This window comes from Agelaius tricolor, unplaced genomic scaffold (genome assembly GCF_023055355.1).
Source record: "Agelaius tricolor isolate 1412-34295 unplaced genomic scaffold, bAgeTri1.0.p SCAF_11, whole genome shotgun sequence".
NCBI lineage: Eukaryota > Metazoa > Chordata > Aves > Passeriformes > Icteridae > Agelaius > Agelaius tricolor.
The window spans coordinates 24,927,130-24,950,987 of NW_027269271.1; the positions used below are offsets into that span (position 1 = coordinate 24,927,130).

General features: G+C 40.2%; 1 protein-coding gene across 3 annotated transcripts in view; it reads right to left on the reverse strand.

The window, feature by feature from the left end:
• TTC39A (tetratricopeptide repeat domain 39A) overlaps nucleotides 1–23,858 on the reverse strand; it is a 51,294-nt gene that overhangs the window by 21,436 nt on the left and 6,000 nt on the right. The window contains exons 1-9 of one of the 3 annotated variants that reach the window (XM_071436709.1): nucleotides 22,000–22,197; nucleotides 19,372–19,476; nucleotides 12,437–12,568; nucleotides 11,698–11,774; nucleotides 11,101–11,168; nucleotides 8,696–8,760; nucleotides 7,210–7,309; nucleotides 6,262–6,327; nucleotides 187–295 (exon numbers count right to left, since the gene is read on the reverse strand). In XM_071436709.1, coding sequence (XP_071292810.1) covers nucleotides 187–295; nucleotides 6,262–6,327; nucleotides 7,210–7,309; nucleotides 8,696–8,760; nucleotides 11,101–11,168; nucleotides 11,698–11,774; nucleotides 12,437–12,568; nucleotides 19,372–19,476; nucleotides 22,000–22,040 — 763 coding nt within the window. In that variant the 5' untranslated portion in view covers nucleotides 22,041–22,197. Of the gene's footprint in view, nucleotides 1–186; nucleotides 296–6,261; nucleotides 6,328–7,209; nucleotides 7,310–8,695; nucleotides 8,761–11,100; nucleotides 11,169–11,697; nucleotides 11,775–12,436; nucleotides 12,569–19,371; nucleotides 19,477–21,578; nucleotides 21,952–21,999; nucleotides 22,198–23,858 lie in introns of those variants that run through there. The other 2 variants (XM_071436710.1, XM_071436712.1) reach the window with 2 other exon arrangements.

Genomic DNA, 23,858 nt, shown 5'->3' on the forward strand with positions numbered 1-23,858 from the left:
CTTGAAAATTTGAAAATTAAAACACACTCTTCAGTTATGATTACTGTAAAATGGCCCTCAAATGACCTACATTTCATCTGGTTACAAACAGACTATTCACCAACAAACAGGTGATGGAATCATCTTTTTCCCCTTTGTGTCCCACAAGAACTAATCAAATCCAAGAGTTATGATAAACAATCTTACCTAACACAAAGGTCATGAAAGTATGATAGCAAAGCAACAGCATGGTACACAGCACCGACCTAAAGCTGTATGAAGATGCTCCCTCTTGAAGCTGCAGCAGACCATGTTCCTGTGAAACACAGGGAGGGGGACAAGGTGTTGGGAAAGAACCAGGGCTGTGTTTTGCTGGCTTAACTTCTGCAGGGTCAGCTACAGATTGCTCACTCACTAAATTCCCTAAAAGGCACCGAAAAATTCCTCAAAAATTTTTCAAAAGGCACTAATTGCTTATACAGCAATTAAAGATAAAAATACACCTACTACTTTATCTAATAGTTTTTCTAATAGTTACTGCTTAGCCTGGAAAACACTTGGTGACAGAGTAGCAATTTGGGATGTATTACATGGTTAACATAAGAAAACGAGAGACAACTTATCACTGTGATCCAAGTGCTGCTGAACAGCATTCCAGAAACAAAATACAGGGTTTGGAAAACAAAAAAACAAAACCCACACATCACCATTGTACAGAGTATTCTTGTTTGCTGTGGTTCAGTGCACAGAAGAGTTAAAGGTATTAAGAAAATAAAATCTGCAATGAACAGAGGAAAATATGTCAGGGCAAAAAGACATTTTAAAGTATGCCAAGAACAAAAGGAGCTTTGCAATGATGTTGGCCCACTACCACCAGTGGAAAAATATGATGAAAAGAAGAGAATTTCTGTTCCCTTTGGGAAGCAATCAAGGATAACACTGTGTTCGTAGCCAATGACAGCATGATGGATAACCAACTTTAGGGATTCAAGTTCCTGAGGCAAGAGCATTAATCAGCCCACTCTAGGACTAGTTCCATGATATCAACAGCAAGAATATAAATATGCAAATGCATCAAACAAGAGATCTGCCCACTTGTAAATATGCAGAGTAAGACATCCACTGTGTGCTGGGACAAAATCTGTTTCCAAGTTACTCCATCACTGCCCTGGAAGGTTGCTGGAACACGATGTGTGTGACTACAAGGACACCTTTCCAAAGCAGCTACACTATAAATAGGAACCCTGAGGGAGGTCTAGCAGAGGCACCAGGAAGGGCATCAGGGAGAGCCCTCAGAGCACGATCCCAGCACAGATTTACATCTCTTGTGTGTCCTTGTTGACTGAGGGGTGTTGCACTACCGCGCCTTTACTGCTTACCATGTAAACACTGAAGCCTGTAATCATATTCTCATTTTCCTCAGACATTAACTAGTGCAGTTAATTGTTTTTCACATAAATATAGGGGAGGTTGTGATTTTGCTTCTCTTTGTTTTTATTTTGAAAGCTCCTTGTATTACATTAATTACTGCTACAAGGAAAAATATGACTCATATTTGCAGATCAATTATTATAACATCTAGTTGGGACAAAATAATGAAAATACTGACTTGCATGTCACTACAGAAGAAATAAAAAGATAGTAAAATCATTACAGAAAATCAGTGACTTAATGGAAATCAAGTACTTAGGAAAATAAAACCAGCTTCATTTTCTGCTGAGAGGAAAAGTTTGATTGATTCAAATAAGTAACAAAATATTATATATTCAGCTTCTTTAAACACCCTAGATGAAATCCACAAACATTTGTATTTTTAAAAAGTAGCACTTCAAGGTAGAAGTAAAATAAAACATTCTGTGGACTGAATTTTGGCAAAAAAATTTTCCAAAGTATATTTCCAAAGTACATTTTTTTGCAATGAAAATCTTCGGGCTGATATTTCACTGAGCCTTTACTGGCACTAGACTTTACAGCATTTGGTATCTGCCATATTACATAAAAATAAATATAAAATGAATGTGAATAGCACTAATAATGATTCAAACAGACTTTGTTTGTCATATAAAATAATGCAACCTTTGTCAAGTTGATCTCAATTATGTTTTAGTCTCAAAAGCATATTTGAGTGCAGCCAAACTCGAAGTTATAATCTGTATAAACAAGGAATGAACCCACACCCATTTTACACAGGACTGCATCCTGGATTACAGTAACTGGATTAAGAATATTGCCCATTCATCAGAAGAGGGCTTCAAATCTGACACCCTTAATTCTAAATTCTTGAACTGAGTAGTTACACAGGCATGAGGAGCTCACTGAGCAAGTTAGTTCACTCTGTGGAATGTCCAGAAGCCTATCCAGTTCAGCAGAGGTATTAAAGGCTCTTTACTTTTCACTCTGCCACCCAAATATCCCAAACTTTCTGTATTAAAATAATAACAATCAGTAGAAGACACAGCCTAAATAAAAGAAATCTAGAAGCAGTCGTTATTAGTATTTTAATTCTTGCTTGTAGAATACACTGCAGCAAAGCTGCTTCTCCTCAAAAAAACCTCTTGCACACTGCATCTCTCAGAATGGGATACCCAGAAAATAGGACTATGGAGGGTGTCATGGGAGTCATGTTTTACATCCCACACTCCCTGGCTGGCCTCCCGAGGCTCCCTCTGAGCCTGGCTGGGGCAGGGGTGCTCCCCAAGGAAGAGTTTGGCACAGCAGCCTGGGTCAGGCACATGAATCACCTTTTCAAGCACCACCCTTTCTCACAGGGAGCCTACAGGGATTAGCCAGCAATCCCCACCAGCCAAGGGAGTGCCAGGAGCTGGGCAATGTAGGGCTCCCTGGGATCAGACTGAGGATCTGGGAACCAAATCACAAGCAGCTACTTGAGCCTGAGGAGTAACTCTGCAAACACAGTGCACTCACTTAGGCACTGGCACCAGTGAGTACATTATAGTTAATTGCCAGGACACACCTTCTAACCATAAATGACCATAACTACCTCCCACACCTATGTCACAACTGATAGAAGCAATCCCAAAACACCAGGAATGAGTCTCCAAACAAAGTCCATTACAGGGCATTTGGTGACAATATAAGACAGATGTCAAGGCAGTGAGTGTTCATAATTTTTCCAGAAAGACATTTTTGTAATTTCCCTAATTGACATTAACACATTTCAGTTTTATTTTCACACAAAACAAACTACTCTAAAGGATATAAGGTAGAGCACAGAGCAGACATGATCCAGTGTGGTAACTCAGCATTCTGTGCAAGTTCCTCATGACATCCCACAATCCATTTCCCAAAACTGTAACTACATTGTATTATATCAGCATCTCATTGATTCAGTTCTTGTCCCAAGACACCCACTACTTCATTCAGGACTCCCCACGTGAGCTCTGGGGATTGCCACAGCAACAAGGACAATGCTCAAAACCATTATCAGACAACACTGAGACTGGTTCATATTTATGTCAGCTGTTACTGACTAAAACCGATCGACTTTCCTGAAACAAAAGTTCTTGGATGTTATTTTTAAATAAATATTTTAATTAGGGATCTTGACAATGAAAGCAAAGCAGGGTCATTGTTCATGTCCCATGGCCTGATCACATTGCTGCAGGTTTAGCAAGGAGGATGGATACTACTAACAGCTTTACAAAGAACTGACTGATTAAGCTGGTAGGGCATTTGAATGTATCCCATTAAATAATATTATATTTAAGCTTCATTTAAAATTTGAAGAGACTAAAATGCAATTCAAAAGAGATGCTTAGTGAGAAACTGGAATTCAATTTATTAGAAATTGAGACATCAAGAATATTCTTCAGCTTTGGGAAAAATGTCCTCCCACATTAAAAAAAAAAAGTATAATTTGAAATAAATTGCTTCTTTCTGACAGTTTTCCTGCCTGCTCATGAAATCACGCTGTCATCTGACCCCCTGACAAATTGCACTTAACATATGGTAGGCTCATGTCAAACTGTTCTACGGTTTAGCAGCACAGCATTTGTAATCACCTATAAAATAAGCCCAGGAGTAAATATTAGCCTGAGAGCTGGCAGAGGAGGCAGTGGGGAGGGTTCAGGCTTCCAGGAAGACAGAGCAAGGAGTGTCCTGCTCTCATGTCACAGGTTTGTCACGTTACACACCCGAGTGCAGATGGGGCACACGCTCCACCTCCTGCCCAGCGAGGCTGCCGTGCTCCCCAGCACAGGGGCCTGACTCCCCTCTGCCCACGAGGCTCTTCTCTCAAAACTGGGCAAAACTGCACCAAACTTCACTGCCCAGATGTGGGGCCTGTGCTACTAAACACAAATAAGCCCATGATTTCAGTACTGATGCAAGGGAAAGGAGCCTGAACAGTGCAAAGGGCATAGCTGGCACATCTTGGACTGGAAGGGAACAAACATGGTCTGAGGCTACTTTTTACATTTTCTTGATCTTATCCCACCTACTATTCTGAGACTCCAGACTGCTGTTAAGTTGATCATGATGTCCACAGTGCCTGTAAATGGCTTAGGAAGTGCTGGAGCTTTGGGCATGTCCTCATTTGCTGTTCCCCATGACATGACTCAGAGATAAAGGAGAGTCCCCAGGGGTAAATGTGCTGGCTTTGAGGTAGGTTGGTATCCTGGAAGATCACACAATGCAATTTATATCCAGTTTTAATAAACACATCATCCACACCAAAATCAAGCTGTCCTGCAGTGCACTACAGCTCTCCCAGGTAATCTACAAACAGCTCAAGGCACTAACCATGACTCTGCTGCACAATCTGATACTCAGAGTAAGCATGTAAAGGGAAAGACTGCAGCATCGAACACAGGTGTATGAAAATCTCCTGGACAACTGAAGCACAGATGAACAAACTTTCCTCTCCTCCTCTGTCACTGTTTCTTTCACCCTCTAGACTCCTAGACTCCTACTGTCCTGTTGGAAACTTTGGAAAACCACCACTGGAAAGGACTGCACATGTAATTGTAATTTTGCTTTTGGCTTTAGGCACCTGACTCAAAAATGTTAAATGCAGAAAGAATTTTTTAGGGTGTTAAAATAAAATTTTCAACAAATAAATTCATTGTTGAGCAATGAACTTTGATCAACATGTTTAAAATGCTCCTTTGTATGGTGTGCAAACAACAGGGGTTTTGCTCAAATTTATGGTAATCTAGGCCATGCTTCAGTGAGTTAAGGAACTGTAATAGGAGCTGACTCATCAACACAAATATCAGCCCACTCACAGCCATGCAAGAAATCCCAGGGCCAAATGAAAACTCAATTGCAGGGACAATTTCCATCTGCAGGAGTAAGATGAGAACTCACCAAAGTATTCTCAGAACTCTGCTGGCACATGAATTACCTTTACATTTCTAAGAGAATATTTGCTTTAAATGCTCTCTTGTTGAAACTGACAGGTAGAACTATTTGATTTTTGCCTTTACTGATGTGAAATAGCTCCTGGTCAGCTCCTGGAAATTTCTAAATTGTAATCCACACTCTGCTCCTTGCTTTTAAATAAGACATTTTATCTTCAGATATAAGATCCTTCCTGTAAACCAATAAAATGGTGATGACAGTAATCCACCTGCCATGTAAGGCTTCAGTTCTGATTAAAAAAAGACACTTTTCTCCTTAAAATTTGTTTTGTAAATAGAAAGTATTATAAAAGAGTGAGTTTTCTGGTGCTCCATTACTGAACTTCCTTCCTTAAACATCTTGCTCAAACAACATAAGTCAGACTGGTTACTCTACAGTCAAAAAAGCCCTTACTCCCTTAGGCAGGAGAATTTAGGTGCCACACTCAAATTTCCAGTTGCTATTAAAGCAGAAATAAAATAGATTTTTGTTTTCCCCTACCATGCAAGAACCTGTCAGGAACATTCAAACCCCATAATGACAGTGACTACCAAGGAAGCTATATAAATATATGAAAGGCTAGGAATACACTTTTGGCTACAGATTTCTGAGCACAAGCTTACATCAAAAGACCAATAACTAAAAACCTAAATATGTTGACATCCCTGTATTAGCCATTGCCTCTACCATGTTTCACAACTGTTTCAAAACTGAACAATGGTACTACAACCTTTGAAGTGCAATAATTCAGAAAAAAAAAAAAAAAGTAAAACTGAGCTGCATGAAAGCAACAGTGCCACAGTGCACATGTGTGATACCAGAGGGCTACAGTTCATGTGAGGGAGAAGAGAGAAACTCCTGCCTCTGTTTTTTAATTTAAGAGTGAGGGGAACATACCAATAATATTTAGTTCACATTTACCTTATTCCCAGAAAATCCAACAAACTCCAGTAATCTCAGAATCCGTGCAGGAAACATGGACAATGTCTAGAAAGAAAAATGTTAAGAATTAAGCAGTAATAGACTTTCTGCCTTTCAGCTACCAATGGCCTTCTACAATTTTTCCAAGCGCAAGAAATAATTAATAAAATTACTAAAATCATCTCTATATGACATTTTTCAGGGTAAATGTATACACCTGCAGTATTTTACATACAATTTAAACAGAAATATGTTTAATATAGGCACCTTGTGTCTCCAGGATGCCCTACACAGAAATATGTTTACACAGCACATGCTTAGTAACTCCAGTACTTCTTGGATGTTTCAGAAATGCTGGGTTCATACCCTGCAGTCCATATTTGTTCTTTGTGCAGTAAATCTGATATTTGGGCATGTGCCAGACTCATGCAAAGCAATGCAAGCAAAAGGAAGCTCCAGGCACTTTCTGCAGCCCATCACCCCTCACCATCTCTGGGTCAGTCCCCTCCCAGGAACCATCCTGCACCATTTGCTCATCTGCTTTTTGGCCAGAACACAAGCAACAACAGCCAACAGTGGCTGGAGCAGCACCTCAAACTTTATTCATGTACCCCACCCCTTCCAACTGCCCTGCTAACAGCCTAGATCCTGCTAGTTTTCCAAGTGTCAATAAAGAGTAAGTGGAATTCAACAGGCAGAGGAATTCAACTGGTGCTCCTGGGCAAGGCTTCTCTGGGCCCTCACACCACATTGTGGGCAGCAATCTCTTTATTTCTGAAGTGCTATTATCTGCTCAGACCAGCACTGGGATCCTGCACTGTCAGAGCACACACCTAATTTTAAGCACATGATCAGTATGATGCCAGTGGAACTTCTCAGGAATTGAAGTCAGGGTGATTTTCAGGAGGTAGCAGGGCAGCAGCTCAGGATGGGAGTGTTGGTACATACCAGGTTAAATGCTCCAACTCCAAGTTTTACACCTCCCTCAAAATGAAGATGGTTCTCTCCTTTGACATAATGTGGGGACTGTATGAGACTGTCCAACTCCCTGGAAATACACAAGATTCTGTTACAGTGTCAGTAAATAACATGATTAATTATAATTCATTAAGACAGTAACCCCATTACCCTGAACTACAGAGCAGTTTGAAAAAGGCCAATTTGCCCTCTCACTCAAGTGAACAACATCTACATTTTGCTGCATTTATCAACAAATAATTTCTGTCACATTACTATCAATTAAAAACCATGGAATCCTGGAGAGGAATTCCTGCCAAACAGGAATTCAATAGTCCAATATTCAACCACATTTCAGCCTGAAAATGTTTCAAGGATGGCTGTTGGGAGCATCACCAAACTTTGCCACTGCAAAAAGAGATGATGGAGCAGTGCATGAGACTTAAATTTAAATTAGCAAATTCGACTTTGACTTTTTCCTAATTTGACTCCCTAATCTAGGGAGGTCCACTAATCCCTAGATTAAGTGCATGGTCAAAAGATTATTTTGTTTTATATAGGAAAAGACAATCATAATAAATATTATAAAATGGGCAGATGCATCAGAAATTACTTTCACTCATTTTTCTAACTTTTACAGGTCTCAGTTTTGTAGTGTCCCTTTATTTCCCACATAATCCAGCTCAGTTTGAAATCAATTTGCCTCCAAGCTTTCTATAGCTATGTGGTTTTTACACTACTGTTTTAGTTTATTTTGTTAATTATTAGGAGAGAAAAAACATTGGAAAATGGAAGCATGTATTTGTGTTCAGGCTGCCACAGGTTTTTGATTGGTTGCTGCCAACAGACTCAGCACTATTCCCTGTAAGTGTGATCTTCTGGACCTGCTTTTAGAGCCACCTTCAACCCACACAAACATGGACACTGTCATCTCTCTCTCCCTTCCAGTGGCCTTCTGAACTTGAAGCTGTTTTGCGTCTGCTGGACACAAGACATTTTGTGCCCACTCTGAATCAAAATTTATAATTCTAAAATAAATAAAATGTGATGCATATTAAGCCTTCACTTTTTACTGTGCTTCAGCTACTGGCATTAAATGCTCCAAAAAGCTGCAGCTGGTACTATAAAGAAATGCCATTTCACTATGCCTAAAGCCTACAGATCCTGCAAATTCTGCTATGCTGACACAATGAACAGCACATCATTTAGAACAGTTATATTTTGGACATAATTTCAAGGATATAGTACTTGAAGTAGGAAAACCTTGGGAGTTAACAGAGCTAGGGTCCACTGTCTCCACAATCCAAATAACCATAATGTTCATGTCCTCTGTTATGCAAAGGAAGATTCTGTAGATGTGAGGCCCATAATAAAGACTCAGTAAATACAACAGTAATGAATTTGTGAATTGGATAATTTCACCAGCAGCACTTTTTACTGGTAGAGTGCACTTAATGACATCATCACTCTGACTCACCTGTAGGTTTGGTAACTGTTTCGGACTTTGATGCCTCCTTTTATGAAGCTGACCATATTCTCATCCTGTTGGAATGGAAACACAGCAGCAATATGAATTTGCAAGCATTATAAAGGGCTTTTGTCTTCTGAAGATGAATACACACCTGGAACATAACCAGCATGACAGACAATATAAGCCTCTAAGATATAATACATGGATTTAGGATTTCCTTTCTATATTAAAATACTTTTTACTCTGCTTAGACACAGGCATTTTATTTTAATGCTTTCTGTGATCAGTCTAGCTCTTGTCACCTTTGAACCATCTGAATTTGCATTAATGAACACAGGGACTCAGCTAATAGATGTCACCTAAGGTACATGCATTTGTGGCTCTCTCAAAAAGAACAGCTTTCTCCCATTTGTACTTGAGTGTAGGTAGGATGTATCTGGTGCTGAGCCAGGAAATGTTCCCAAGTAAACTGCCTGTCCTCAAGAGTCTGCAGAATAGAGTTTCATGTCCTGAGAGTGAAGCAGGGTCAGTAAAATTATGCAGGATATGCTCTTTCTGGTTTGAATATTCATATATATATACATGAGATCCATACTAGAAAGATAACATGTTACATGATAAGCTATAACAAAGCGATAAATTACAGCAAAGTATCTGGGGGACTATTAGTTAGAGGGTCTTTAGTTTCATCACTTTTTGAAGGCACTTTCTTGCCTCACATATATAATCTGTCCCTCTGCTTTGTTTTGATGTCTGCTGTTGCATTAACTCAGAGTCTACGTGTGTTTTAACAGAAGATACCATCACAGAAAAATCATAAGGGGGCATTGTGGAGAAAATACATGGTTTAGATGAATTAATGAGATGTATTAAGTACAGCATATTGGGGGGTGCAGCACACCCAGCCATGTGTAAATGTTCAGTTATATTTTCCTTTGAATGGACAGTGGAACAAGGACAGAATATGGCTTTAAAATGTTTACACTCAGAATGATACCAACAACAGGGAGAGAGCCAATGTGAGAATTTTTCTCAGCCCTTGAAAAATGCTGAGAGTACATTTCATGTGTTTTCAACTGGATTTGGTCATTTTTACTAAGCATCAAAACTAACCCACTTCAGTAGCTGTTGGAACCAAGTGCCTCTGTTTAATTTTTCAAACTGGTTCATGTGTTCATGAAAAATTAAACACAGAAGAGAACAGGAAGCAAAGAGACTTTTGCAAAAGAGGACAAGAAATTGTTTTTGTACTCTTAATCCTCATGTCTCCATAAACATTTTCATAAACAGATATCTGTGAAAAATAGTGCTTAAAACCAAGAGACACTGCTTTAAAATGCTCCTTTTCTATAGACAAAATAGAAAAGTTCTCAAAAGTCTTCCTTTCATAGTTTCAGATCTCACCCAAACTGGCTACTCATCCCAAAGGAAAATGGAAACAGCTACACCTTGGTCATATCAAAGTCCATCATCAGCACTCCAGAAACTACTAGAAGCTCCCCTGATTATGGGTGTTGCTATGAAGCAATAGTTTCTAGCAGAGGGACTTAGCAGATGGCTGAAAAAGGTTACACGGTTCATAAACTCTAAGCAACATAAATCAGAGCCCACCTGGCAACTCCCAAACACTATAAAAGCACCACCTGCATTCCATTTCCTATCAGCACCCTTGCGCCAAGAAGCAGCAGCTTTTTTCTGACTGTGGCTTTTATTATCCCCTTGGTAGATGAAGAGGCCCACTTTCATACAGCAAGTACAGCCAAATCAATTAAAAAACCAGTATTTCAACTGTGACTAACAATTAAAATTGCATGCTGGAGCCCTAGCAAGTACTGCTAATGTTGCTCCATCAAACAAATCAAGTTTCATTAGGACAGGCAGATAAAATCCAAAGAAGAGGGAGAGCTCCCCTTTGTTAAAGACAGACAGCACTGTTAAGGAGAAAGCATGTGTGGAGCCTAATAACTACACAGAACATAATTGCTGCTCAAGAACAAACCAGTGAGAAAGCAGCCTTGGGAGAGCAAACACACCAGCCAGACTCAAACAAAACTCTTGCTTGTACTCCAGCACAACTTCAATGACCATCTCACCTTTTACTCTTTTTTTAATCTGATACCCCAACACCTCATCTAAAAATTGGTGCTTGCTGCAGTTACATTTCACACATCCAAAAGGGAGTGGGGAAAGGTGTCATAGGGCACTCAGCACTATATGTCTTGAGATAAGTATTTTTTAGTAATCATGAGGGAAAACTAAACATTCTAATATCCACCAGATAGCCCAGATAAAATCCAGACTTGATCCAGCTGAAAGATCCATTAGGTCAAACTATAGTCTTCTATCAGTCCATTTAGGAAAATAAACCTGTATGATATTTTTCCCCCCAAGAGCCATGCAGGAATCCATACCTGGAGGAATGTGAGTGCTGCTCTCTGAAGTAAACATTCAGCATAACAAATTTCTGCATGGATTTCCTCTAACATCATACAGAGAGAAGAAAACAAATCAATCAGTCAGAAAGTAATTAAAAACCACTTAGCCCATTAATGTAGGAATAAGATCACAGAGCTCAAACTGAGAAAAATATTTTCCAAATTTGCTGTGGTGTTTCAGTTCTAGACTACTGATGTAACTCCAAACAGAAATGACACACGGTCACGCAAACTTTGCAGAAACTTTTCTGGTGCTTTCCATAAATTTCTGGATCTAGAACCTTTACAGGCATTTCAATACTTCTTTCTAGATATTTCCTTACCCAACACTTCTTTCTAGATATTTTCTTACCCAGCAATTTTTGGGAGTGCTGAGTCAGAAAGCAACAAGACCAGTGATTTTGGATTGGTTACACAGCAATGGCCAAAACACTCACATTTGGTGTAGCAAATCCAGATCAGTGATTTTGTCAGTGAATTCACAATTTGCAAGCACATACTGAGTGAACAATTCTACAGGACTCAAACTGCATAAATAAAAAAGGAAAACATTACCCATGTGAAAGATGTTACCTTCAGTGAAGTGTTCAAGGCTTTGCCTATGCACAAGGTTGTTGATAGAATCAGCTACAGTAGATTTCTTCCTAAATCTGCAAAAAGTCAGTTTGGTCATTCTGAAGAAGGAGCATCAAGAACAGAGAACCACATCTTCCAGCCAGCCACCCCCACAGTCTCCAATGTGCCTCCAGTGCTCACCAGCCCCCTGTTATCTCACCACACACACAAACTTCAGCACAATCCACAGAGAACTTAACTTAGCCAACAAGGTCCTCTGGGATCTGTCTCTTACCCTTTGAGCACAGAAATCTATCTTGATGAAGGAGAGGGATAAGGGGGTGTTTTGATTTATTTTTTGTGTGTATGGGTGAATGTGGGTGCAAAAGTGGGAGCACAGTTGACTCAGACAAATGCAGTACAACCATCACCCATGGGAACATCCTGCAGTGTTTTAACATTGTAAACAACTTCCAGACACTGCAGAACCAGGACTACAGGTAGGACAAATTCTAATTGACAGGGAAAATCAGATATTGTGGTAAACTGAAGTTTTCAAGACTAGACTGCTGAACACCCTCATTTATGTGCTGTGATCCTTCTCTGAGCCGGAGGCTGGACTAGATGACCTCTTGATGCCCTTCCAACCTCAGTTTTCCTGTGATTTCTGTAAGATTACATTTCCTTTTGTATCCAGTTGCCTTTCAAAACTTTCCCAAGAAGGAACTATTTACTGACAGAATTGCTGCAGTCTTACCTTTGACAGGTGGCTTGAGCTTCCTTCATTGTGTTCCCTGCATTCAGTATGTCCTGAGGATCAAATGTCATCATAGCTTGCATCTCCAGTATGGTGGCATAGGTCAGGGCATGATACATACTGTCTTTAGTTCTGCAAGAAAACAAGGTGCAAAGCACAGCTGATTTGATTGTATTATTGCTTTAAAAAAGCAAATACAACCCCAAATCTAGAAATGCATCAGCCTCGTGGCAACAGGGTCTAAATGAATTAGAAAAACCACAAAGAACATCAAAATAATAATGATGAATTTCATATAGTTAATAATCAAGAAACAGTAATAGATTGAGATTTGTACAAGAAATCATGTCTACAGTTCTCCATACTCTGCTAAAATGTATCAATTCTGAGCTGAGGATAGATATTTAACAAACATAAAGCACAGGAATTAACCACGTGGCTCATAATTCAGAAACAATAGAATCATGGTGGGCTTTATTTTGGTGGGGGTTTTTTATTATCTAATGAATGCTCCAACATATGACACAAATCCAACTGATATTCTTCTAATTTGGGACAGTTACTCAGTACAGGCTCAAGGAGATAAGTAACACAACACTATAACCATGGCCAAAATAGAATCTCCTTGAAACAGATCTTTTCACCAGAAGCATTAAAGTCTGTATCAAAAAGTACAGCTTTTTTTTTCCTCTCCCCTTCTGCCAAACCTCCACTTCAATCTGTTCAACATAAATATTATTCTCTAGGGGTTCAGACAGCGCCACGTTGGCAGAAAGTAAAAAACTTTGGCATCAGTGCAAGGAAAACAATTAATTCCTATGTGCAGCCATTGCTGGCACCTTTTCTCTGACAGGAAAGAGGGTTTATATATTGCACACATTTAGAGCATTCACCTGTGTCTGGTGTAATTCTCTGCAAGTGAATCAAAATATCTTCAGGCACAGAGGTCTAATAAGGACGACTTGAGAAATATGTTGAAGGGTGAGCTCAGATAAATTCCTGACACAGAAACTCTCTGTAGACCTTGCTAATCCACCCTGACAAACAGCACAACTTAAGACAAATATTGTTAAGGAGCAACGATTGCTATGTCCATTGTTTACACTCTGGAACAGATCAGATAGCTCTGTATGGCAGGGAATATTCAAAAATACTTGCAGTCAAACAAGGATATCCTTTCAAAATCTCCACCCTCAGCACACCTGTTCTCAACGTGTTTACTTCAGGTGCTTCTTCATTTTCTTTTTCTTTCAAGGAGAAAGGTGCTCTTGAGGCCAACAATGTGCTGTTGACAAAGACAGGGCTGCATGAAGAGGAGTGTTGCTGCCAGCAGGATGAGAGAGGGGCTCCTTCCCCTCTGCACAACACTGGTGAGGCCCCACCTGGAGTGCTGTGCCCAGCTCTGGGCTCCTCAGGGCATGGACACACTCAGGAGCAGGGTGGGGAAGGTGATTAAGGGACTGGAACATCTCTCCTGTGAGGAAAGGCCAGGAGAGCTGGGACTGTTCTGGCTGGAAAAGAGAAAGCTCAGGGCATTCCTATAATATCCAGAAATACCTGAGGGGAAGAAGCAAAGAGGATGGAGCCAGGCTGTTTTCACTGGTGCCCAGGAACAGGATCAGAGGCAATGGGCACAACATGAAGCACAGGAGGCTCTGGCTGAACATCAGGAAACAATTTTTCTACTGTCAGAGTGACCATGCAGTGGCACACACCACCCTGAAAAGTTGTAGAGTCTGTAATCCTTGGAGAAACTCAAAATGGCCCTGCTTGAGTACATGACTTTCTGAGGTGCCTTCCAACCTCATTCCCTCTTATTCTGCAGGGGTTTCTTAATGAGAAAAGCCAGACTTTAAAGACACCTCAATTGATGTAATTACTCACCCCAGAAATACACTTGCCTCCCTAAGCTTTGGTATCTGACTGGATTGAAAAAAAATATTAATGGATAATTTCAGATAATCCTACATTAATCAATAATCTAATAATTCACTGACTTGGGCCTGGTGCTTCCAAGCCCTCACAATGACAACAAAGGGCTGCTTTTTCCAACACACAGGGCACAGAGCAGGATGGCTGCACTGAAGGAATTTGCAGTGCACATCTTTAAACTTCACTGCAGTCTGTGCTCTGTGGCTGTCCTTAATTCCTACTTGCCCTCACCATCTAAACCAATCTAGCAGAAAAGCTGTTTTGGGAAATATCCTGGTGCCATAAGTGCTATGAGACCCAGACTGTGCTACCATCCATCTCATTTGCAAGCTAAGAAGAACAGATAGATAATGGAGAAATTACTTTAAAATCCAGTGGAGTTAGGACAGCTCCTTCTTGGCCTTGTAAATCATGATTCTTTCAGCAGACTGATAATGTAAAGTAGAAAAAAATGAACACACTAAAATGCCAGCCTGATGAAGTGTTTCTGTTCATTAGATTATTCATCACCTCAGTGGGCACAGAAAAACACACTTCATCTTGTATTTACTACACTAAAACCCTTCCAGAGGTTCAAATTCAAAGCACAGGGAAGTGACTGAAATGGTACGCTTTCAAAATGACAGAAATTTGCTTTCTAAAGCAAAGCAGATAAACATTAAATTCACTGCACTAAAAGGAAAATTGGTACTTTTCACATACATGTGGTGAAGAGGGATTTCCCTCTTCAGTAATTTGTTTCTGAAACAAAACCACCCCTTCCCAAATCAATGGTTTCATCTATTTTACTTCTAATATTTAAAAGAGATAATAATTAATGTCTATCATTAGCAAACTGGTATTTAGCAACATTCAAATTTGTTCTTTTTATTTCAGGGGTGGAGATGCTGGCAGAAATGCAACTTATCTGTGCTATTTCTATTAACCATTCAATTAAAGTTGCCAGCTAGATCCTGGAATATTCCCAGGAGTTTTAAGGCCTGAGTTTCATATGGATGGATACAGAATGAAACCTGTTATCTTTTTACTTTTCTTCTTTTGATTCCTCAGCAGCAATTTCCTCAGGACTTTGTTGGAGTTAACAAGCCTGTATGACACGAATGCAACTAATATTGTGATTAATGACTTTTCCCAGTAGTTGGTATCACATGACTGAATAAGAGGATTATAAGTAATATCTTTAGGCAGTTATGGAGTTCTGCCACATGCCTCTTCTCCAGCTATGGTGCAATCATTGTCATCTTGCAGCACTATCCTTTCTTGGAGCTGCTGGAGAACACTTTTATTCCTGCTCTAAACAAATGCTTAAGTGAGAATAGTCACAGCTTTCCAGCTGAAGTACGAAAATCAAACATCTCGGCTTGGTTTGACCTCAGAATTAACCCAGGGTTAGTAATCTTTTGTGAAAAATAGCACTCAAAATCTTTTCTGCAGATCCTTTAAAGTAATCCAGCAGACAGGACATGCATTCCTAAATTACAGAAACCTCAGATTTAAATCCATATGTTGATTTAGTACCAAGATGCTTCCAACACTTAAATCCAACAGCACAGAGGGAGAAAGACTCTGCACAGAGCAGTCAAGAGTCTGTTCATCCAGGAGGGCTCAACAGTGAGAGATCAATGCCCAAATCAAACCTGCATCAGGAGAATATGGTCACAAGGGCCCAAAGGCTTTCCTCATCTTTGATCCCAGGTTCCACCAATGTCTGAACAACCCACTAGACCTATGGCACAGGCTTTCACAGAAATGCTCACATTTGATGAACCAACATTTCTGATAAAAACCCTTTTCCTGCAGGACTCCCCAGTAGCAATAAGTTAACAACCAGCAAGGACCTCTCCAGTCAGCCACCACCACAGCTCCCTTGCTAGCACAAACCACCAGGATGGCCCAAGACAAAAAGCTGTGCTTCAGCAAGAGAATCCCTGAGCCTTTTTAACCAAAGCCATTTTCCAAAGTTCCAAATCTGCTAAGTTCTTCCAGCAAAGAGGTGAAACCAACAATTTAGCTAGGTTTTGCTTGCAATTAATTTATTTACAAAGACTGTAAAAGTTGTGTTCTTCCAGACCTCAGGTATAGAAAAGAGAAACTCCCTAGATATAACAACCTTGCTCTTGTTCATGACATTCCTTACAATAAATAGCTAACCCAGGCTTTGAGGAACATAATTATCCATTCACTGTTTAGAGCTTGACTCTACCTGGGTGTGCTTCCCCCTGTTCTTTCACCACTCTCCATTTGACAATCACATCTGATCTTTGAGAGATCAGCTCCCAGGGAAAGCTTTCAAAGCACACTCATTCTAGAATTAATATTCCACCAAATAACACCAAGTGCTTTTTGGAGTCTATTTTCAGAATAAAGTCAACTGCCTGGAACTAATCACTGTCTTATTATTCCTTTAATATTGCAAGCAGCAACACATGTGGTGCTCTTCATCCAATGGTCCAGATAATTCTGTCACAAATTTATCTTATTTACCACTCTCCCAATGGATCTGATATCACCAAACTATCAGGTGATTATGCCATGTTTTCCTTCAGGATAATTATTAAAATATTAAGCATTTGTCTTGGAGAGGAAGGGAACATCTCACCAGAATCAACCCTTAATTTATTATTGTCTGTTTGCAATTACATGAGGGCTAAAATCCAGTCAGCATTTAATGGATTTACTGCATGTGTTAGGGCTGAGAAGGAAGATGAGATTTTTTTTCCCCTGCTCCAGTGATTGGACAGTTTCAGTGTTATGCATGTTAACAGTTAACACATTACATATTGAAAATCACTGCTGTGCTTGGTGACTGAACTTTGGGAATTTCTTAAGAGTTTTTGGATGCAGTGTGAGTACTCCATATAAAAGAGAAATTTAATTAAACTTCCCGCAGAAAGCACAACATAATCAGAACCCACTATTGTACAATGATTGTTAATAATAATGAAAACTGACTCTAAAAGCTAAAAGGTAGTTCAGGAAACAAGAAAAGTTACATAACATGAGGCAAAAACACCAGATGTATTTTTTCTATGAAATGAGATCTCTTCTTTATAATGGATTTGTTTTTCTTTGTGATGGATTTGCTTTTCTAACAGGAAAAAAAGAGCTTTACCTCAACACAAGTCTAGACACCATCCTCAGATATTTATTTTTAAGCTTCTAGGAAAGCTCTTCTGATTTTAAGCCTCACACATTGTGCCAAATCTGCTGTCAGTTTCACATGGTACAAATTAGTTGAAAATACTCTTATTGTGGAAGTCAAATGTGAGTAATTTAGTGACTCTGCATTAACATAATACAGAGCAGAGTATCTCCTACACCAGAAGCGTTAGAGCCACAAAAATCTAAGATACTAAATTTTCCACAAGCATGTAAAAACTGAGAAGCATTTCTCTAAACATTGATAGTATGTTTATGGACTGTGAAAACTAATTTCAAATCTCAGCACATCCAAAAGGAACAGTGAGGAACTGGTGGCTCTGAAAGAAAACACTCAGGACTACCACATGTGCCTACTCTCCAACTCTTCTCATTCCTAAAGAGATGGAGTGTGTCCATAATGGATTTCATCTGTGGGGGAATTCAGCATCCTGTTTCTTCACTGCACTCACAAAGATCATAAGTCTCTATTTCCTTCAGTGCCAAAGGCAACAGGAATAAGGGCCTCCTCATAACAACGGGCTAAAATGAAAAATTAGTTTCAAAATGGTTTTGCAGTGTGGGATAGAGTCAGGTACAGAAAGAGAATCAGCTCATGAAATAATGTTCTGCAGAGCCCAACAAAAGCTGAATGAAAACCATATGCAACAGAAGAAAAATGGATTTACAGAAAAAAACAACCCATAGCTTTTGCAGTGTTTTGGAAACCTGCTGCAATGAAATATCCCCTTATTTTATGCTAAGCACTGAGTGAGCCTTCCCAGATGGGCAGAGAGGCTTTACTGTCAGGATTTAATGAAAATACAGTTATTCTTCTTACCATTTTTATTATATCTTCTGATAATATATAAATGCTAAACAACTTTGCTGTGAATAAACCCAGCATTACTTAAACAGCTGATGCTACAATTTATCATTAATCTTTCCCAGAGTGCACTTACATGGCTAAACTACAGATTCTGGCATCAAATATGAGACTAATACCTCAGCAAAGGAGATATGTAGCATTCATCGTAGTTACTCCTGGTGTATACCAAATTCACACTATGAATTTTACTTCTTTCATATTCCAGTGTCCTGAAATAAGGCATGATGCAATTTGCTGGTGGCTCAAAAATAAATGGAGCAAATTGGGTGGGTGGGGGAGAAATTTAAATTAACCACAGACTTCAACAAGCCAAGAACACAGGTAACTTCAGGACAGGGTATGACAGATCACAGACACTGTAAAGACACAACAATTTTTAGGAACTATTTCATGACCTCATTGCTTGCAGCTGGGCCACTCATTACACGTTGGGCTGCAACATAATTAGGAAACAGAGTGCATGACCACAGCACTGAATTGCAAAATAAGCTGTGAGAAAGTTTCTGCAAATGGTTACAACAACAAAGAAAGAGTTGATACCTAATGTTTCTCAAACCTTCGAATGATGGTCAGTTACTCATTTAGAGACATAACTATAATTATTCAGATTCTCACAATGTGCAGAAAAATATGGGAAAGAAGACAAAAATTAAATGTGACAGAAGATGGTTTTTACTCTTCCAGGAGGAAGAATATCACATACTGCATTACAGCTGAGGACATCAATTTTAGAAGACAAATAAGTGTTTTACACTTGTGTGAGTAAATAACAAGATTTTATTTACTCACACGAGTGTAAAGCACTTATCAGTCTTCCCCAAAACTCAACACATTAACTTACCCCTCCCTTCTGAACCAAAACCCTACTGACTTATCAACTATTAAGAGAGAACCAGCTGTCTGGTCAAAATCTCCTGAGAGATGGTGAAGCAAACTCAAATAAACAGAGAAAAAGTAGGAAGTCTTATCAACTTACTTTGCTTGTAGAGAAGCCAAAGCATCTGAGAACTTGTTGTTAAGAAATAAATCCAGAGCTGCCATACATTCACGCAGTGCCACGTTGAGGTCTGACGTAGATGACCTGCCAGAAGAGATAACAAGCTCAGCACATCTGTTCTCCTTCTACCAGTGCATTATTGCTGCACTTGAACCCCCCTTCCTCAATTCCAGATTTATTCCCTTGCATAACCTACTATTTTATCTTAAGTGATTGCAAAAAGTAAAAGTGACTGCCATTATGTTTGTGGATTTGGGGTTTTGGAGGTTTTTTTAAACTATGCTGTCACCAAGTAACATGTGAAAGAGACTGAAGGTTTTTTCTGAAAAAAAGCCAAACCAAACTGCACATACTTTGTGGTAAGAACCTGGACATGGTGAATTTGCCATGTGGGAGCACAGCAATTTGATGAGCTCAGGTACCAAAAACACAGAAGCACTGGGTGACAATGCACATCTCATTGTAAGGCTGCCAGACTCCAGCTGGTGACATCATGATCACGTTATCACTTTAAGGATGAGACATTGTCAATCTGCATCAGAATATTACACCAACTGCTGCTGGAACATCTGCCTTCATTCAGCTCATGTTCAGAGTGGTGCCTGAGCAACAAATCCCTACAAACTCACAGGTGGGTTACAATTTCCCATTGTGCATATTTGTGGGAACGTCACTGTCTCTAAGAAGTGCCACTGCACTCAGAATAAATTACTGTGGTATCTCAAAGTCAGAAGACTCTCAGTGACTTACTCTGGCTGTACTTTTCTCCTTTACAACATTCAGATGTCAGCCTGACCTGTCACAAGGCTTCTCAGCTGGTCTTTAGGGTTACTGGCAACAGGATAATACAGACCAGCTGAGTTAGTTTGGCCCAAGTTCATCACCACCAGAACTGCCGGACAAAAAAAAAATCTACAAAAGAAACAATAAAGCCCTGCACTAATGAAGTTAAGGTCACCTAGCCAGTGTTAGGACAGTTGAAACATCTGCATCTAATGATCAAAGAGCTCCACTGCACTAATATATTGTATATTGTATACAAGCATGTACAAAACATCCTCCAAAATACAAACAAATCTTCACCATGTTCCTGATTCTGAACAGCTCTAAATAATGTGATATATCTTGTGACTTAGAAACTGTGTTAGTTCCTTAAAAAGTAGCACAACACAGAATGCTGAAAGGAAAACCAGAAAGCAAAGTCCTGATAACATCTTAAGGAAAAGGCAGGGGAGCACAGCACAAGCAGATAGCATCAGTAATAACCACCCACTGCAGCAGTGGTTTGGTTTTGGTTTCACAAATAATGACTGCAAAGAAATAAAGAGTTTATATATACAAAAAGCAGGACTTTAAATTTGAGAGAAACACTATGTGACACTGTTCCTAGTGGCTTTGTTATCACAACTTCAGCTACACTGCAAATCCTTTTGCACCCAAGACGCTCTGTGAGTGCTTTGCAAGCATTGATTAACCAAGTTTTGGCATCCGCCTCATACAAAATGCAATATCATGTCTGCCTGCTCTGAGCTATTCTGAGCCCTGCTTAATAATTAAAACTTGGTCAATTATTGCTTATTGTATTAAAACTCCTACCTTCCTGGTTTTAAATCTGTGTCCCTGAACCAAGTAACATATTTAACAATAAAGCACACCTTCACCTGTTTTAAAATATTTAGACTTACTAGCATTTTACCTGAGTTTTTTGTTTTTTCGTTTCTTGTCATGCACCAGAATTGCCCCATTCAATACAAATAAACCTTTTCAAAATGTTCCTTTGAAACAGAAAGATGACAAAGAACAAAACCACTGCTGAAGCTCAAAGCAGAAATAAGATACTGTAATTATTGGCATCTTTTCTGGAATAACAATACACACTGCTACCCACAGCAGCAGCAGCAACACAAGCAGCACATTTCCCTCATACTCCAAGGAAACCTGCCACAGGATGCAGCTCCCAAGTCAAGGGCTTAAGACCAGGGTAAAATACACACCTCACATAAATGCTATGAACCATCACTTGCTCCTGTTAACAACAGGGCAGAAATACTTTAGGCTCGAGGGTGCTCAGCATTTTAGCAAACTGATTAGTCATGCTTCAGTGGGCTGCAGATTCCTCCTGCTTCCAACAGCAGGACCAGAACTGCCTCTAAGCCAAACGCAAAATGCTGCGTGCTGCTACTCACCTCTCTGCTGAGCGTCCTGCGCGTTCTGACATAGTCATTGTAAGCCCACTCACAGCTTTTAGGCTCGAACATCGGCAGCACTCGGTGCTCCGGAGCCAGCTGCGAGCGACAGCCCCGGGGGGAGCGCAGGGCAGCGCCTGCTGCGGCACCACTCTGCGATTGGACCCTGCCGCGGGAACGGGAGCACCGCTAATGCACCGGCCACATCCTACAAACCCTGCTCCGGAGGCCAGGCCGTGCCTCAGCGGGGCTCGTGTGCCACGGGATCCAAATGCAGCTGGGTACCTCCAGCGTAGGAGGGGCTGGCGGCTGCCAGCCCATCTCTGATCTGCAGACCTGTCTGGAATGAGCAGCAGCAGCAGCAGCCACCTTTCCTCCTGTCCAAACCAGGCAGAAGCCAAATCCCCTTGTAATTACAGACCTGAAACAACAAGAATTACTGCATGTGGCAGTGGCCCACATCAGAAAGCTGCGAACCAGAACGGAGAGCCAAACGAGAGCAGCTGACAGGCGGCACTCGGGCAGTAATTGCTGTGAATGTGAGAACCAGGCAGGCGAGAAACACAAGCAAGTGCTTCTTCCCAGCAAGGATTCTCCACAAAACAGGCTCCAACCCCGCAGCCAAACTGCTGCTTCTCGTTAGTTCCTGTACCTTTGGGAGGAACTGAGACGTTACACGCTCTTTGTAACAATCTCTCTTTAATGCCATGGAAAATGAGGCGAGTTGGCACTAACAATTTAATCAGGGGAGTGAGTGCATCTGGCTGATTTTGCCCAAAATGCAACAGTGAATTCCCCTGAACTGCTTTGCTGGCACATCAGCTGTACCAGCCCTGCACACAACTACAAGCAGCATTACCAGTCCTTCCACTCATTACAAGAGCTGGACTGTGGAAGTTGATCAGCCATGATCTACTTACATAAATTAGTTTCTCCAAGAGCATCTAATGGCAGAAATTATCTGTTTGCTAGATTACCCAAAGCAGAACCAATAATGAAGACATACACTGCAGAAGGAAGACCCAAAAATGATAAACTAGCAAAGGACAATTCCAGGAAGGTACTCTGAATCCATTAACATACCTGATTAAATCTCTTGCTGATTTTATGGCATCCTGTACAGAAAAGCCTGTGCTGCATTTGGTAGAAAAATTACTGTAATAGATCCACAGGCTGCCCCAATAATGACTCCATTTCATGTTCCTAACAGCATTGTGTACCTGGGCCGCAGCAGGCGATAAAAGACATTACTGGGGTTTTTTTCCCTAGTAGGAAATAACTATTGGTTACAACCCAAAATTAACTGGCTGGTTCCATGGCAGGATCACAGGCTACTCTGCAAAGGTTTTTCATCATTCTCACTAGATGTTTGTACAATTTCTAATTAATATTGTATTCTCCAAATAGTCCTTAAAGCCCTGTATGGTGAAGGCTCTAGCTGTCTCTGCCAAGTTCTTCAAGACTTGATTTGGCAGGTTTTTATTTGAAAACTACTTCTCTAGAAACAACTATATGCTCAGACAACCTTCACTCTGCAACCTCCCCCTCCCCACATACACGTATGTTTTAAGTAAAGAAAACAAATGTAAAAAACTCAGATCTGAATTATTTCCACATTTAGGCCATTTCCCGGCTGGTTTTACAAGGTTCTTTCCTTCCTTGCTTTTGGGCAGCAGGTTTTGCAAGGACAGTCATACGGTTCTTCTTGTGGTTTTGTTATTCATGAAATCGTTGTCCTCTGCCCCAGGGACCACGAGTGGGGTTGCTTCACAAATCACAACCACAGCACATCCCGGGAGTTGCAGCAAGAACTGCTCTCCTTACTCTGCTGCATCCCCATTGTCTCTAGCTGCAAACACAGGTCCTTGGAATATCCCAGGCAATGCCCCTTTTACTTAAGCACCAGATCCCTTCTATGTCAACAGCAGTATCAAACAAAATGAATAAGCAGAAATAAGCAAAACTAAAATCTGGAATACTAATGAACAGTAAAGCATCTTAAAAAAAGATGTTTTCCATTGTCAAAAGGAAAGAGACACACGATTTTTGAGCATGGGAGTTACCATATTTATGCATAATTTTATTTCACTGTCTGCATGATGTTGGCTGGTTTCTTACTATGACTTTGCAGTGCATAAGCTTTGTGATTTGTCACTGGGTTTACAGACTTCTTCAATAAAAATAGCATCTTGAACCTTTTACTGTGCAAAATTCTAAAGTACTCAGCCTCAGTAATTGCCAGAACTTTACAAAGAAAGGTAAGTCTGAGGTTTGTGCCTT